The sequence below is a fragment of the Patella vulgata genome, chromosome 1 (assembly GCF_932274485.2).
Source record: "Patella vulgata chromosome 1, xgPatVulg1.2, whole genome shotgun sequence".
Classification (NCBI taxonomy): domain Eukaryota; kingdom Metazoa; phylum Mollusca; class Gastropoda; family Patellidae; genus Patella; species Patella vulgata.
This window is the reverse complement of record NC_065879.2, coordinates 12,994,875-13,012,939: the sequence shown is the minus strand read 5'-3', so window position 1 is coordinate 13,012,939 and position 18,065 is coordinate 12,994,875. Positions and strand designations below refer to the sequence as shown.

The following is an 18,065-nucleotide window of genomic DNA, read 5'->3' as shown; positions in this document are numbered from 1 at the left end:
TTTACATCTCGTGATTTTTGACCAAACTTGAAGTTGGCCTTGTCAAATAGATTAACCGTTCAAGTCATCGAATGATACCGATGTAGGGGGGACAACTATATTTTATAAACAGGGTGCAAACCACCACTAACTTCCACATTGACACCACTTTGCCTGGATTCATTCCAAAATGTTCGTTGGGTTAAACGAGAATTGTTATAATAATAATTTTCTAGTACGCTGAAGATTCAGTCAGTCCGACTACTCCGTGGCGCTTTACAAAGAAATATAACATACATAACAAGAACAACTAAAACAAAATTATAGACATAAAAAAAACTTGACGTCCACTTGACACAAACTAGGTCATTTTGGGACTAACATATGGTTTTTAATTTTATTTCAATAATTCGTTTGCGCGTGGGAGTCTTTAGCAGTGGGAGGAAACCGGAATACCAGGAGAAAACCCACGAGGTTGGACAGGCGACCCTACTCCTTGTCACGTACAACCGGGGATTCGAAACCACGCCAGTTGACTCAATGACAGGCCTTATGATACAGCGCGCACATGCTAACCATTCAGCCATCCCCACTCACCTCATATGTGTTAATAAATCAGTTAAATAAGCTGGCACAGAGGGGTCGTTGATATGGGTAAAAGGTAATTAACTTAAAACTGATCCTGTGTTTAATAGGTAGCCAGTGTAGATCTTTTAAAACGGGTGTCATATGTTCAGATAGTTTAGTCCTGGTCACAACTCTGTCAGCTTTATTCTGTTTTTTTTTGTAGTTGATCAAGTAGGTAGTTTGGCAGAGAGTAAACGAGTTACAGTAATCAAGAGACGACATAACAAAAGCATACTGATTTAAATCAGTAAGTCTTGCCCCTGCTGCAAAGTTTGTATGTGGTTGACCACTGAAATTCTAAGATACACAAACTTTGAAGTAGCATACTAGGACCTAGTAGGTATACTGGTTAATATTGTATGGTCCGACATCACCATGTGAGGCAGTACGACATATCAATCATATTTTCTATTGTGTTTATTTTACCATAAATTTCAACTTTAATGTTAATTCTTGACCGACTCAACGTTTTCCACATTTTCGTTTGGTTGAACGCGTTCTATAACAGGTATACCTAACGTCATCCCCAAAAGCATGCATCAGGTTCACGATGGAAGCCTTGAGGTACACAAACTTGAAGTAGTGATGTAGCTATCCGCTGTACATGTCGACGTAACCAGCATTTTAACTTGGTTGTCCTTCCGCTTCAAAATCATGAATAAAAGCCAAAACTTTCCAGAAAATGTAAATTCAAATAGCAAATATCGCTATAGGAAATGGAATAGTGCGAGCTTGTGCATGAATATTGATCATGCAAGTGAATGTCATAAGTACCTGAAGCATGCAGCGGCCGCGAGTTTTACAGCATTTAGCCCTATATTGCAGATGTTGAATGCCAAATTAGATGAACCGATCAACAGACAACGATGTAACAGACACACGCTCGCATTGTTCCCTTTTCTATAGCGATGTTTGCAATTCGAATCTTAATTTAAATTTTTCTAATAATTTTACGCCGGATCAATGCGACATATATGTGTGGCATTGAGCCACCTAAAGTCGGCGTTAAATTATTAGAAAAATGGTTTAGTTGGGGGGGGGGGGTAACTAACCCAGGTGGCCGGTTTTACTGGATTATTCCGATTCTAAGATCTGGTAATGCATGCTGTCCTTAATAAAAAAAAAAAAAAACCTTGCTCCAAAAAAAACATCTTATCTGCTCCAAGCCCTGCCTTCAACTTTATTGTTTTCAACAAAAAGTCTAAAGTCATAAGCTTTTTTCTCTCTTTTTTTTTTTGAGACAACATTTGACGGAATATTAAGAAAATTAGTATATGGAGTGTGTGAAGACAAGACCTGAATGGGTTTAATGAAAGCAAACGGAGAAAATGATATAGGACTGTGGTCTGATCCCACGCGATTGATAACAGTTGCTTCCCCTAAATCGTCTGAATAATCGGGTCAACCCGCGTTTGGTTGAACAAAACATTACGATTGGATCACTTGCCCCGTACTTTCTCAAAATAATCAATGTTATACGCCGGATGTATAGCCCATCACAGTTTCTCCAGTCGCATTCAAAATAGTCCTATTTTGTATTATAAACGACATGCTGAATCTTTCATAATGTCCTTCGATAGTACCGTATTCGTTATTTTAATGCAAAATATATTTCTGAATACTTATGCAATGGGTTGTTAAATAGTTTATGTCGCTCAACATGCTTTGTTTTGTGGAAACTGAAAGTAGTATTCTGCTTTTTTAAACATGGCGACTCGGTCAAAAGCATCAAAATGCCGGTCGAAATATTCCAATGTCTGTTTCTGCTGCCTAAGTATGGCCAGCAGAACCCTCAAAATAGACTCAAGGACGTTCATCAAAGACCGAACAGTTAAAATAATTGAAAAGTTTCTGTCTTATGAGCAGTCAAAAGTATATAGTTCGGGAGTTGACGGTGTTGATAAGCTGGAAAATTTGAACAAACATAAACAAGGATCGGACAAAGTTGGACTGTGTAAAACGTGTTACCGATGGCTCATTAAAGCGGATAATTTCATCACCGATTTTTGTGCTGGCGTATCATATTATTTAGCAAATGAATTTGAAGTACTCATTGAAGGCACACAGAAGAAACTAATTAACACCGGAATTAGAGTATTTGATGAAAAAAATCAAATTAAAGGTACGAATTAATTGTTACAGATAAGATGTTTTATTAAACGCATATGTTTATTAAAATATATATTATTGAATCAAGCTGTCTGTCTACAGCTAGCTTCACCTGAGAACAGACACTTAGAGAGAGGGGGGGGGGGGGTAATTAACCTCCACTCGACACAAACTAGGTCATTTTGGAACTAACACGGTAACAATGGTTAAATTTTATTTCAATAATTCACTTGTGCATAGGGGTCTTCAGGCTTCAGCAGGTGGAGGAAACCGGAAGACCCAGAGAAAACCCACGAGGTTGGACGGGCGACCCCACTCCTTGTCACTCCTTTACTCAATGACAGACCTTATGATACAGAGCATACACGCTAACCATTTGGCCGTCCAACCCCCCAGTTAGATAGAGAGATTAGACATGATACGTTACATGAAGATAAATTTAATGTAGCTAAGTCTCTAACTCAATCTCATCCAAAACCTTCAACAATGAAAACATGAATTATTTGTCAATTGTTATCAACATTGGTGTTGTGATCTTATCGGAAAAAGGTGGGCTTCTGATAGCCAATATTTAACCCAAAATAAACATTTTACGATTGGTACACGAATTGTGTACCATAATGCATTTCAGCGCAATTTGTAACATGCGACTCGAAGAACGAGGCTAGACATATTCCACAAGTCATGTCAAACGGTGACCCCATATTCTTATCTGGAGAGAATGCGCAATAAATACTATCGGTGTAGACTGGAATAACCAGACGTTAGAGATTGCCATTGGATTGAGACTTCTGGTGTATTTCGCCGAACATAACTGCTTTGAAATTAGAGTAAAAACGGAAACGATTGAATGTAAATCAGTTTATTTACATTCATATTACATTATTATATACGTTGCGACCCATTTGTGTCAATTTGTAGGTCCCAAATATTAGCGATTTAGCTCCTTTAAGTACTAGTAGTCCCCAGTGTCCTTGCAAAATGTCTCCTTAGCTATATATAGTATAGCAAAATGTATGACTTACCTACACCCTCTTCATTAGTCCAGTGGGTGCAACAAAGCCTACATAATTTCATGTATGTTAAGGTACATTGACAATATAATAAAATTGTTTTAATTATGGTAATCTACGTAACGTTTGTCTCAAACGTTTGTCGATGTGCATGTACTACATGCATGTAATTGTAATGTATTTTAATTTACAATAAATGAATAATACTAACATAACAATCAATACGACAATAGCTGATAAAAACCAATAATACTAACATAACAATCAATACTACAATAGCTGATAAAAACCAATGTATGAATTTTCTAATTGGGGCATTCCACGTCAAGTGTACACACTTTCTGACCGAAAAATGACAAGACATCTCAGATTTCGTTCATTTGATGTCTAATGGTGGGGTGGGATGAAAAAAGTGTAAAAACAAAATTTCAGGCGAATCGACCCCAAATTGACGTTTTTTGGGCCGACCCAATTTTGGGCAAATCTGGTGGGTCAAAAATCTTCCAACAGCTATAATTTTCCTCCTAACCGTCTGATTTTCATAAAGTTGGTACCAAAATTTTCAGATAATGTTTTCAATTTTCTTTTTATTTCTTTGACCTTGACCCTGTCCGGGCAGAAAATCCGATGACCCCATTTTTTTCTCAAAATCATGTTCTATATATCATCCACCCGTGTGCCAAAAATGAAAATGGGATCTCTATGGGATCATGCCCAAAAATACTTCGAAAAATGCCACCTGGGTTGAGTCTGCATGGTTGAACATGGGGTCCAGTGTATGTTTGACTGGGGGGGATCACGTGGCTAAGTGGGTAAGACGCTAGCTCGCTAGCCTGGAGGTCGGGTGTTCGATCCCTGCATTGGCCGAGAAAGTTCATCCAGATTTTCCGGCGTGGTTCTCCCTTGTCAGTGATGCAGGACGGAGGGGCTGACAAGGAAAGCTGTCTAGTCATTCGGATGGGACGAAAAACCGAGGTCCCGTGTACACTTTGGCGTGCACGTAAAAGATCCCTTGGCAGTTGGAATTCGATATAAGAGTAGGCCGTAGTGCCGCTGTCCGGGCAAAATTTCCCTCATAGCACACTGTATGGCGTATGCCCGTCTTCATTAGCCCAGGTTAGGAGCAGAACAGTAGGACGTTAAACTCCATTTCATTTCATTTCATGTTTGACTGGTATCCAGCATTTTCTGAGAAACGAAAGTGAATATATTTTCTGTTACAGTAAACCTTGCAGAATTCAGTTCCTCGGTGGACTCTAGAGTTGAAACTGTTGTAACTTCCAGTTCGGCCCCGAGATTTGAAGGACCTTTGGGGGTATACGTCACGGTACGTTATGACGGACACTGGTGGCTATCCTACATAGAGGAAGCCTTTGACGACACACATGAAGTTAAAGTGAAATTCCTTCACCCGAGCGGACCCGCAAAAAGCTTTGTGTTTCCCCAGATGACTGAAAGGTGTCTCCTCGACATCAGCGATGTGCTCCTCCGAGTTGATCCCCGAACATCTACCGGCAGGACGTATGAACTGTCAAATAAAGAGATTGCCGATTCCAGCAAGGCTTTAGAAAAACATCAGTGAATTCAAAGTTCCCTGAATTGAAAATTTTGATTGAAATAATGAAATTTGAGGTCAGTTTATGAGTTAAAAGTCATAAATCAAGCTATCGTTATTATAATGGCACTGAATATGATAATATAATAGGAAAATTCTTATGCTTTAAAACATGTCTTCTCAAAGGATGATAGCCTACAGTCAGGGATGCATATTATACCCTGTGTGTTGCTTTGTTGCCTGAATGGCATTGTAATATTGAGCCCAAAAGTTGAAATTGCGAAACCCTATGACTTTGACCTTCATTTCCCCCCAGATCCCATTGAGATCCCATTGGAAAACATTATCTTATAACATCGTGTAATACGTCAAATGAAAGGTCTTTATTTCCTGATCATTTTGGTAGCAACTTTATGAAAATTAGACTGTTAGGAGGAAAATTATAGCTGTTGGAAGGTTTTTGACCCACCAGATTTGCCCCACCAGATTTGCCCAAAATTGAGTCAGCCCAAAAAACTGACCCATTAGGTTTTCAAACCTGAAACTTCACATAAATTGTTTTCTCGGTGGGGCTAACTTTTGGAGAAAAATTGAAAAGAATCTGTTACCATGGTGTCAATGAGGTGTGTACACTTGACATGGAATGCCCCAATTGTAAATTTATTTTCTGTTGCATTTGAAGGAATACTCTATATAAGCTCTTTGCCGATAGTCCCGAAATGGCCTAGTTTGTATCGAGTGGACTTTAAATCCCGTTTTTCTCTCTCTCTCTCTGTAGACATAGTTGGCGTTTATTTTTACGCTACTTTCACTTTTTAAAATACGTTATTTTCATATTACCTCCCCTGAACGCTCTTTCGCTTTGAAGATTCTCCAACGGACATGTCACCCATTACCATTGAGAAATTTGTGTAAAAATTCGCATTTTTCATGTGATTCAAAGAACGTTTCGGACGTTTGAACGTTTGATTTAGGTTTATTTTGATATGGGGCACAAACTTGAACAAATTCAGTTTTCATTCCCGATATCGGTTTTGCGAACTTTGGCGACCGCAACCAAGAAGCGCCAACGGAATCTCTTCGTTTACAAGGGTTTTTGTCCCACGCCAGGTGGCGCTAATTCTGATTGTTTATTTACAGCAGTGCTTGCACGTGGAGAGAGTAAAGTACGACTGACACTTGAAAACGAAGGCGGATTTGTTGTAGAAAATGATGGTAAACATCTAGTCTGTGAACCAATCGATTTAAAATTACAAAAGGGTCCCGACAACAAAGTTGACAGAAGTCGCAGCCCTGTTAGTAATACAAGCAGTAATGTCATTGATGGAGAGGAGTTGGAAGTTTATGACGACATTGCCGAGGAAAGTGACAATGATGATTGTCTGCGTGACACACCAGACAGGGAATTGTCTCCAGTTAGGAAAAGAGGGAGACCTAGAAAATCCAGCCCCGGGGTGAATGATAAACAACAGTTACGAGTTGTTCTAGAGAAACTGGATGTCAAGTCTGGTAAAGCTTATGAGGTGGATTCAGCAAGTGAAGGAAACTCAGAAAGGGAATCGGATGAAGATGGCAATGAACCACGCAGTAGTAAAAACCTTACACAGAGTATTGGAGGAAGAACTCGAACCAGGGTTATTCGTAAACCCACAAAATACACAACGCCTTTGGGAGAGAGTTTGGCCTCAGAAACACACAGATCAAGCAGTGCTAAATCAAGTACCAGACATACATCCAAAAATGCCCATTCGCCTTCAACACCTCACAGAGGACTGCAGTTACCCACAGTTACCCCCAAAACAGCATTCATGAATTCAATGGGATTGAAACCAGCTGGACAACAGTCTGGCACTCCCAAATCCCAGCTCATTCTTTTGACTTCTCCAGCAACACTGATAGAAAAAGATGGCCAAAAACAACTTATCTTACCCCCAGGATCTACACCTATTACCCAAGAAGTGGCTAATCAAATGACAAACCCTAAATCTGTAGCAAAACCGAAAAAAGTTAAAGGTCCTTATCCAACTATGCTGATTGGTCCAGGCTTTAAGGGGAAGCCGGTGATAGATAAAGAAAATTCTGACACAAGAGACATGATGATGGATGACGAAGATGCTGATCCAGATTGGGATCCACAAAATGATGATGATGATAATTTAGTTGCCACAGCTACGACCAAGAGAAAAGCTACAGATACACTGTTGAAATCCGCTTTGCAATCCAAGATAGCAAAACTGACCCCAGAAACAACACCAATAGGTGAGTAGCACTACTATGTAATGCAAAGGTTACGCTTACAGTGTACCTTACATGTAAATTTAGGCTACAAATAATTAATAATGGTTCATTGAAATTGTTGTCTACATATACAGTTTCTGCCTCGCAACCTCAAATGTGAGTCAAATAAATAATTATGTACTGTAACTGTTACCGTGTAATAGTATATCAGACACAAAAACAGTACATTAGATTTGAAAAACAAGAATTTAAATTATATTCAAAGAATTGTTATAATGGTAAGGAATCGTAAAGAAATGATTTTAATTCAGGATCTTTTTTTAAAAAAAAAAGAAAAGAAATGTAACAATCTACACCTAATTGGAATTCTTAACTGACTGTAATTGGAAATTAATTAGTGTTAGTTAAAATTAATTAGTGTCAGTTAGTACTCACTCAATCAAGCAATCAGATTTAAAAGACAATGAGATACTCCTATTTCCCATTGAGTTAAAACAGTAATATTAACTTCCAAGTTGAGATGTGTGAAACAATAAAATTATAATAACTTGCAAGTCTTCCATCATGTCCCAAAAATATCTTGCGATTTGTTTTACCAATATGTTGAATAATTATTGGCCATTACAACTGTAGTATAATTTTTTTTAAAAATATACATGATGTACATGTGATGAACCGAGAATTAAGCGACTGAAATTCCTATAAACCTCGGTCATCATTACTAAGTCAGTACGATAAACAGCATAGTCTCGATTATCCATTTAATCGTTTAATAGAGAAGGAAAGTTATGCAGTAAATCGGCTTACAATCCACTAAAGATCGCAGGCTAGCGCTGCCATCTAGAGTTGATTGTGGCCTGGATAGGTTAATTAATGTCTAATTAATAATTTAGATAACATTTCAGGCCTAAAGAAAGACCTGAAATAGGCAGATTTAGCTCTTGCATAATGCATGTTTAATGCAGAAACACGGGATGTTAAACTACATCAAGCAGCTTGTTAATGGACTTTAGGGCCAATATAAGCTAATTATATTATTATTAATTATTATATACATGTTTTATTATTATATTATTTCATTTTGTTTGTATTTTTTAGGAAAGAGATTTTCATCCTCTGGTAAAAGGTTTGATCTTACGAAGAATAGGGTTGGAGCAGGTAGGATGAGTTTTGTTGTTTTTTTTCTCAGAAATAAAAAATGTGAGTCGAAGGTTAATGCATACATAGAGTTGTGATGATTATCAGTTTTATCGGTCAGTCCGAGGTCAAGAAGCTGGTCTCCAACTCAGTTCCTTTGAAAATCTATCACAAATACATATTGCTTGATATTTGAGTACAAGGCTTCTAACTTAGAGCAGGGCTCTTGTTTCTGTCACTAATATTTGCAAATCTTGACTGACTGGCAATGGAATTGACCTACTGGAGAACTTAGCTTACATGTCAGTCAATTCATACTGTGCTGTGAAATTGATATTTCAGATTATGCAGCTTAAACAGGCATTATGTATAAGCCAAACCTGTCTATTTCAGGTCTTTCTTTCGGCTGTAAGTGATATATAAATTATCATTTAGACATTAATTATCATGACAAAACCTTAATCAGTTCTCGATGCCATCAGATGCCTCCGATTTTAAGTAGATTAGTAGGATTCGGCTATTTAATTATTTAATTTAAAAATGGAAAAGCAAGGCTAAGACTCCAATGAGTTATGACCAGTACGATGGTTACAATCAATGCACATATCTCAAAACTACAACCATTGATAACATCACTCAAAATCAAGTAATTTGAATGAAATTTTCAATAGTCATTTTGCATTATATATTTTTTAATGACCAGCTCTTTATCAAAGGCGGGGATCACTTGGCTAAGTGGGTAAGACGCTGGCTCGCTAGCCTGGAGGTCGGGTGTTCGATCCCTGCATTGGCCAAGAAAGTTCATCCAGATATTCCGGCGTGGTTCCCCCTTGTCAGTGATGCAGGACGGAGGGCCTGACAAGGACAGCTGTTTAGTCCTTCGGATGATTTGAAAAACCGAGGTCCCGTGTACACATTGGAATGCAGGTAAAAGATCCCTTGGCAGTTGGAATTCGATATAAGTGTAGGCGATAGTGCCGCTGCCCGGGCCAAATTTCCCTCATAGCCCACTGTATGGCGTATGCCCGTCTTCATTAGCCCAGCATAGGAGTAGGACGTTAAACGCCATTTCATTTCATTTCTTTATCAAAGGTATGCTAGACAAGTTTCTTTGCAATGGTCGTCAGTTTTTTTGACTGGCAAACTATCTTCCTTTTTCTTTTAACAACTAAAATTGTTTTTATTTGTTCTTAGTTTTGAATCAGTTGCCCAAGACTCCTCTCGTCACTATCAAACCAAATACCAAAAATAAACAATTATGGGATGATCATGACTATCTGCGTCAGCGAGAGACAATGAAGCCTGAGACACAGACTAGATCTCAAACTAGAAAATTGTCAGGTTTAAGTGCCAAAATAGAGTCCTTAAAGAATGCTAATGAGGAATCCAATGAGGTAGTGCAAGCACATGAACCAGAAAATGAACAGATGGATGATGTAGATGAAGGTTTGAATTTCCAGAAAACCTTCATGGTAAGTATTTTATTGAATAGCTTTAGACATCTTTTAGCACTGGGGGTGGGGCTTGGATTGCTGAATGGCTAGCGTGTGCGTGTTGTATCATAAGGTCTGTCATTGAGTCAACTGCAGTGGTTTCGATTCCACGGTTGTATGTTGTAAGGAGTTGGGTCGCCTGCCAACCTTTTGGGTTTTCTCCACGTCCTCCGGTTTCCTCCCACTGCTAAAGACCCCTACGTGCATGCAAATTATTGAAATAAAATTGAACCATATGTTAGTCCTGAAATGACCTAGTTTTTGGGAGATGGTTGGGTGGTCTAATGTGCAGTTTAGTTTATAAGGTCATTAAGTAAACCTAGGTCCCATGTACAAATTGTTGTGTACGTAAAAGATCCATTGGCAGTTGGAATTCGATATAACAGCAAGCCATAGTGCCGTTGCCTGGGAAAAAATTTCCCCCTTGCACACTGCATGGTCGTGTAATCTAATGTGAAGCTTAGATCATAACGTCTGTCATTGAGTAAACCAGGGTTCCGTGTACACATTGGCGTGCATGTAAAAGATCCATTGGCAGTTGGAATTGGATATAAGAGTAGGCCATAGTGTCACTGTCTTGGAAAAATTTCCCTCATAGCACACTGCATTGTGTATGCCCGTCTTCATTAGCCCAGTCGGAGCAGAACAGTAGGACGTTAATCCCCATATCATTTCATCTCTGTCATTGAGTAGTGTTGCATGGCTACGATCCCAAGCTTATGCATGGCACAGAGTAGGGTCATCTGTTGAACTTTGTATAGGTTTTCTCCGAATAAGTGAGGATATTGTCAGGCTTTGCCTTTTGATATTGTTTCTGCTCGTCAGTCAGTGACGCAGGGTGGAGGAAGGGTTTAGAGTCGTTCTTTAACGTGCACACCAACGTGTACCTGGAACCTCAGTTTTTTGTATCATCTAAACCACAAGACATTGTACATGTACTTCTTTCACCGTTGACAAGGGGTAACTTTGAAGGACAATGCCGGGATCGAACCCGGGACCTCTGGGTTAGTGAACACAGCGTCTTACACACATGTGCCATAGTGGTTACGTACAGGGTGAGAAGTGTTTGATCAACTTATATTTTATATTTTGCAGAGACAATTAACAATACCAACAGTTTATAATATCAATCAAGTAAATACAGAATATCTTCAGATGAAACAGAAAGAAGCACCTGTCAGTAAGTCTTCAGACATTTTGCAAATTTTCGTCCTCTAATAAGGACAGTAGACTGTTTGAGTTTGGGGGAGGGCTTCGTGATCAGATGCTGGTTTCTGGAATGGGGTCGCAACAAACAAAAGGTGGAGAACCCCTGATATAGCTGAATGTAATCACTGTACCAGTGACCTTGTTATTATGTCAAAAGGGCCATCTGTATGATGATAAATATATACATAAAATCTAGATCCATTTTGCTCAAAATTAAAAGATTTATCATTTTTATATTTTCAGAAAAACCCACTCCCCAGGAGGCTGTACCAGTCGATTTAGAAGAAGTTCCACGAATCTACCAGCAAATTATTTTCACAAGTAAAGGTCGACCGTTGAGAATACAGGTTCGAAAGAAGAAGGCTGAGATTGAGAACCAAAAGAAGAAAGATGAGGAGGAGGAGGAGGATGAAGATGATGATGATGATGAAGATGATGATGAGCTGGAGAAGACTCTAGACAATGTTGAAGGACTGGATAATATCAAATTACCCTACAACTTGATCCCAACAGATTCCGGAGATATTGAAATGTTTGATGATACAGTTGAGGAACAGCAGCCAGAGAATGAAGGAATGTTAGGTGGCCATTTTGTAGCGCTCAATGAAAATGGAGAAGAAATTAAATTCCAGGATGAAAATGGAGAACCGATTGAATTGTTTGACGAATTTGGTAATATGAAAGAGCTTTACACTGAGGATGGAAACGTTCTTCAGTTTGTTGATGAAGCTGGAGACTCTGTCCAAGCCATCGAGGAAGAACCTGGTCCAGATTATAGTAACTTTGATCCAAACTTGAAAGTAGAAAGCTTTGATGACGTCAATGCATTTTTTGGCGATTATGAGAGTTATGATGCAACTGTTCTCGATATTGAAGAAGAGGAATATGTTGATGTGCCCATCGAAGATGTGGGTCTGTCCGTAACATCTAAAAAACAGACACTTAGCAATATCAGTTCATCTGCGAATACCGTACCCTGCGAAATCTGCAGCAACTTTTTCTTGAATCATAAAAACTTACTGGCACATGTCCGCAGCAAGCATAAAAAGGACAAAAGTTTTGCGAGTTTTGAGAGTCGGATTCGAGAAAAGTTGAAAGTGAAGTGTGAAATTTGCGAAGATTCAATGGACACGGACATCAAGTTAATGGAGCACATGCAGCATGTCCATAAAGTGGAAGCAAAACATAAATGTAAAACTTGCGGAAAGGGATTCATGGTTAAGATCCGCCTCGATCAGCACGAAAAGAAAGTCCATCATGCTATAGACCAACTGTGTCACTTATGTCCAGCCGTCTTCAAGAATGCCCGGTCCTTGGAGCGACATATCGAGATGCATACAAGTGGACAGTGGGATAAACTTGAAGAGAAAAAGATTTGTCCCCACTGTAGAAAAAAGTTTGATAAAAGCACGTCTCTCCAAGCTCATATCAAATCTCGTCACTCAGATCCAGGAAAATCAAACCAGGCACCAGTCTGTCGCTGTTGGACTTGTCAGGCGGAATTTGTTTCCGCTAAAGAGTTACGGAAACATATGATAGCAGAACACGTCCTGCATGGACACAAATATCACTGTACATTATGTAAGAAGGTTTTTGATTCGATGGATGCATTAACTAATCACAAGTCAGAAGTACATAGTGGTGGTATCTCCTTGCATTGTCCGTTCTGTGGTATTGGATATATGGCCAGACATACTCTCATTTCTCATATCTCTAATAATCATTTAAATCGTGAGACTCCATATAAATGTCCCTTCTGTCCTAGTAAATTCATCAGAGCTGTATTCCTTCAAAAACATATTGGTGTGGTCCACGACCTTGTAGCAGAAGTTGAGGTACGTAAAGGTTCCTGCGACGACCAAAACGAAGAGAAGAGCACGTCGAAGAAATGTATATTTGAGAACTGCGACAAAACTTTCATCCGTGAAAAGGATGTGGTGGAACATATTCTTGACTCCCACAAAGAAGAGTTTCCACATGAATGTGAAATTTGTGGACAGAGGTTTGCAAAAGACAAATATGTGACAAGTCATGCACATGCCGCTCACAAGACTAAGGCCTTTATTGGTGCTGAAGCACCAACTGACGTGAAAGAGCCTGTTACCAAAGTTACACCTATTTCAGTTACTAAACCTGGTCATGTAATAAAACCAAGAATTGTCACCCCGAAGGTGACCACGCCAAAGTTAAGTAAAGTAAATGTAGTACCTACAACGGTAAAATCAACTGAATCTGTCACCAATGTAGCAGTGGCTTCAATAGCTCCTCCCTCAGCAACAGCAAACATCGTAACACAAACCATTGAAACTCCATCAGCCAAACGCACAATTATTCTGGACACTAGTCAGTTCCAAACAACACCTAAAGTTATCGCTCGAACACAACCCCAAGTTATTCAGCAAGTGCAAGCATCACCCACCCTCATCACGTCCAAAACAATTCAAACAAGATCCCCTGCTAAATCATACCCCACTGCGGTCACACGCGGAACTGCCGCTACAGTTTTGGGTCCAGGGAAGACGACATTATATGGAAATAAAATAGTTACAGCCAAGAATCAACCACCTGAGACATATATCCAGCAAATAGAAATACCGTCAACAACCACCACAGAAGTACAGCCTCAGTATCAGATACAGACTGTACCTCAAACACAATATACAGACTATGTTGTCACAAGTCGGGCCCCGGATCAACCGCAACAAAATGTTGACGTGGAACAAATCGTTTATAATCTCAACGTTGAGACGAATCCTCGGGCTTGGCATTATAGTCGTATTGAAGATCATGCTGCTACCATGACAATCTCACAAGAGCAGACGTCTGTTATGGCTGGTGACGCCCAAAGCTCCATCAATGTGGTTAGTGCTGAAGATTTGTGGAGAATTATTAATGAGAACATTGACCAGTAAAAACATTTAAGACATGACATTCTTGTGTAAATGTTCATCATGGTTGGAAATAAGGCTCCTGTCATAGACATTGTCAAGCACAAATTCAGACTCTGTCGTCAAGACAATTGATCTGCTGTCAAATTTTGTCCAGTACTGATTTCACCTATCTTCTTTAACCCAGTAGGAGCAGAACAGTAGGACGTTAAACCCCATTTTTGATTTCATTTCAGGATTGATTTGTCTTTGATCTGTGTTATTATCATACTATGTCAGGCACTAAGTTCAAAATGTCAGGTACGAGTTTAAGTAGTGTTTGATATTTTGTTGGGTACAACTAAGACCATTGTTTCCAAGCTAGTGAGTTTGTGTTTAATTAAATTACAAAGACAAAGAGGACACATAAGGTGGATGCAGACCAGTGGTTATTGATGATAGATCTAAGTAATATTTCAATAATTTTATAATTCAATTTCATATATCATAAAAGATATTTAACATTCTCAAATTTCTTTGTCCCAAACTCAGAAAAATCAACTGTACAGGAATGTCGATTTGTCATAAGAGAGACTTTTTTTCATGTTCCTGGAAAGACCTAAAACAAAATCCATATTTTAACATTATCTCTTTTTTATCTCTCATATCTATACATAGTCGTCCATCTCATTATCACTTAAAAGCAGTGGAAAGAAATAGAATGCTTTGATATCAATTGAAAGAGGCGTTATCTGTTTAGGTTTAGAAGTCTGTAAAAAAAAAAACGAATGTTAAAATTTGGTGGTAAGCAAAATTTTAGGCATAATCACTCTGCTATTGCTGTCAATTTGTGATTCATACAAACTTGTTTGAGCTAAAGGAACACTAAATACGATAATATCTTACTCTGGGCAGGTCAGTGTTTGAATTTTTGGTAATTTATGTGAGTATTAAATTAATTATATTGGTGTTCTTAGTAAAGAGTGGTGATGAAAATAATTTGTATTAAAATATTATAATTGTACATCTCAGCTTAATGATATTATATGTACATATGTTAAAGATACATTATGTAAGATTTAGATAAAGTGCTAGCCATTCTTGCTTTAGTTCGAAAATAGATAATTTAAAATGAATAATTTGAAAATTTCATTCAAATTACTCTATTGCAAGCGAAGATGTTAGCCTTTGAGGGTTTGACAAGACGTGTGCAATAATTTCAACCACTGTACTGGCTGTTTGACGCTAGGTCTCACTCCTCCATTTTTTTAGCTTAAATCAAAATATGGCTGAACCTTTCTAATCTATCTAATATTGGAGAAATCTGATGCCATCGAGAGTTGATTATGGCCTGGATAAGTTAATTAATGTCTACCTAAAGAAAGACCTGCAATAGACAGATTTAGCTCTTGCATAATGTATAAGTTAATGTTTAATTAATTAGGATTTGTAAATTGTTCTTGTATGTTTTGACACTTCAATCATGATGGTAATTTATTCTATTTGTTTTATTGTTTAACTTGTAAGTAACCATCAGTTGAGATATATTATGTTCTGTTTGGACAGATTTTAAACTACTGTATAGTCTGACTGTGTCACCGTTACCTACATGTAGGTATCATTAAATCTTGTGTTTTTAGCATTAATTTCTTTCACATTTATTCAATATCAAATCTTTGTTTGGAAATTGGCAAAAGTCATCTAATATCACCCAAATCATCTGATTTGTACTTGTGTCTAGTTTAAATCTGATAATGACTGTCAAGTTTACAAGTATTTGATTTCCTGACCACTGGACAATCATTATTAGAATTGAACAGACAGGAACTTTTTGAGGAATTTACTTGGCAAACATCAAGAACGAACTTGAGACTTACTCAATGAGTAACCAAGGCTCCTTCATACGAAAGGAACAAAAACACTTTATTAGTTCATTTGGTGCATTAAACCTCATTTCATTCATTACGAAGGTCCTGTGTATGCCATTGGGAGCATGTTAAAGATCCCTCAAAATCAAAATAAGAGGAGTCTTAATGCTGCTTTTAGGACAACTTTCTGTCATAGTACCACCTTCTGCATTAGCACGGTCGATCCAGAAATGTGAGATATTAAACCAAATTTCATTATTCTGTGGTCGAAGCCTGTCCTTGAATTTAGTTATCTCTATATTAATTTCTAAATTCTATAAATAATTTTCGTATTTGTTAATGGATGTAATTAAACGAACTCGTAGTAACTGATAATCTTTAAGAGGCATTTAGTAACTGGATAGAGCAATCCTTATGGAAAGCAGCAATTTATTTATTTGGGTGATGGTTCAAAAAGTGTTCTTAAGCTAATACAGGGGGTGAGAGCATACCATACTCTTCGAAACGTCGCCCAAATTAACTAGTAGCTGTTTTCTATGCGTAAGTGTTATAATTGATATTAACTAGTGGAATAATACAGTGCATGTATTATAAAGAAAATTTCAAATGAAAACCTGAATTTTAAATTTGCGTAGTTAGATATCCTGACCAGTTGTTATATTTATATTTCATCATTATAATCAGACTTGTTGAATTAAAAATTTTCAATGATATTTTAATGGATTATTTTCCCCGTCAGTGGAGCAGTGTGGGAAGGGTCTGGTAGAAAAGCAGACGTCTATGCCAGTGGTTCTCAAGGGTGCACTTGAAACCCTACAAGTAATTGTAGGCGCACTATATACATATTTCTGATATATATGTTATATTGAAGTCAAATATTATACTAAAGAAATGGTGTGACTAAACATTTTTTAAATTACGTGTATGTAACACGTACATGACCTGTTAGGGCATATCCGTAATCATAATGAAATGGTAAAGCCTATGGGATTGTAATTATACATTTTTTTTTTTTTTTTAATATCTGGTCAGTGATTTCTCTGGAATGCCACAGGGCGCACCTACATGTAGACATGTTGACTTGTTGGTGTGTACATAAAGAAACAGGGTTGGTGTACATATAAAAGAACCTATGAGGCTTAACAGATGAAATTCAAAGAATATCAAGTATCAACCACCAATCAAAGCATGAATGCAACCATGATTTGTATCCCTCCCAAGAGAACAAGGCATGAATGCAACTAGGATTTGTATCCCTCCAAGGGGGGGGGGGATGCCTGAATGGTTAGCACATGCACGCTGTATCACAAAGTCTGTCATTGAGTCAACTGGCGTGGTTTCGATTCCCCGGTTGTACATGACAAGGACTAGGGTTGTCTGTCCAACCTCACAAGTTTTCTCTGGGTCCTCCAGTTTCCTCCCACTGCTAAAGACCCTGACACACAAGCGAATTATGGAAATAAAATTGAACCATATGTTAGTCCCGAAATGACCTAGTTTGTGTTGAGTGGGCGTTAAACCCCATTTCTCTCTCTCCCCGTATCCCTCCAAGCACAGCAAGGCATGCATGAATCCAATCAGTATTTGTATTCCCAAATCTGAGCTTGTATTACCCAATTGCTGATCAATGTGAGTGAGGCAAAGCTTAACATGACTCCAAATGGGTTAATATTAGAAGTCTTGCAAATAATTACAAACACAATCTATTCAGTAATTTCTATTTCTTATCCATTCTGGGTGCAACCTTTGACAATATGGTAAACCAAGTCACATTAGGACGCCTTAGTTGAATATCTTTGGTACCTCGCAAGAACTAGTGTAGATGCTACAATACAGAAAGCTATTGATCTGGGGATAGTAGTTTGGGTTCCTTCAGTGATATACTGGCTTTTAGTAATTAGGAGACATATAAACAGAAGGAATATTTATGAGAAACAGTCACTGGTTTTATTATATACACATGTAAGCAA

General features: G+C 38.1%; 1 protein-coding gene across 3 annotated transcripts; it reads left to right on the top strand.

Annotated features, from left to right (window-relative positions):
• Positions 1 to 2,330: 2,330 nt before the first annotated feature.
• On the top strand, positions 2,331 to 16,808 carry LOC126808624 (uncharacterized). Of its 3 annotated transcripts, none has more exons than XM_050533510.2 (6): positions 2,331 to 2,728; positions 6,427 to 7,542; positions 8,620 to 8,679; positions 9,853 to 10,130; positions 11,247 to 11,331; positions 11,604 to 16,808. In XM_050533510.2, exons 1-6 carry the CDS (start codon positions 2,383 to 2,385, stop codon positions 14,270 to 14,272), a joined length of 4,554 nt encoding a protein of 1,517 aa, XP_050389467.1. In that variant the 5' UTR covers positions 2,331 to 2,382; the 3' UTR covers positions 14,273 to 16,808. The 3 variants fall into 3 exon arrangements, with proteins under 3 accessions (XP_050389467.1, XP_050389466.1, XP_050389468.1); XM_050533509.2 differs by having other exon boundaries at positions 6,424 to 7,542; XM_050533511.1 differs by lacking the exon at positions 2,331 to 2,728 and having other exon boundaries at positions 6,137 to 7,542.
• The last annotated feature ends 1,257 nt before the right edge of the window (positions 16,809 to 18,065 follow it).

Coding starts and splice junctions, on each gene's coding strand:
- LOC126808624 (XM_050533509.2), top strand. CDS start 2,383: ATGGCCAGCAGAACCCTCAAAATAGACTCAAGGACGTTCATCAAAGAC. Junction 8,680..9,852: donor GAAGAATAGGGTTGGAGCAG/GTAGGATGAGTT, acceptor ATTTGTTCTTAG/TTTTGAATCAGTTGCCCAAG. Junction 10,131..11,246: donor ATTTCCAGAAAACCTTCATG/GTAAGTATTTTA, acceptor TATATTTTGCAG/AGACAATTAACAATACCAAC.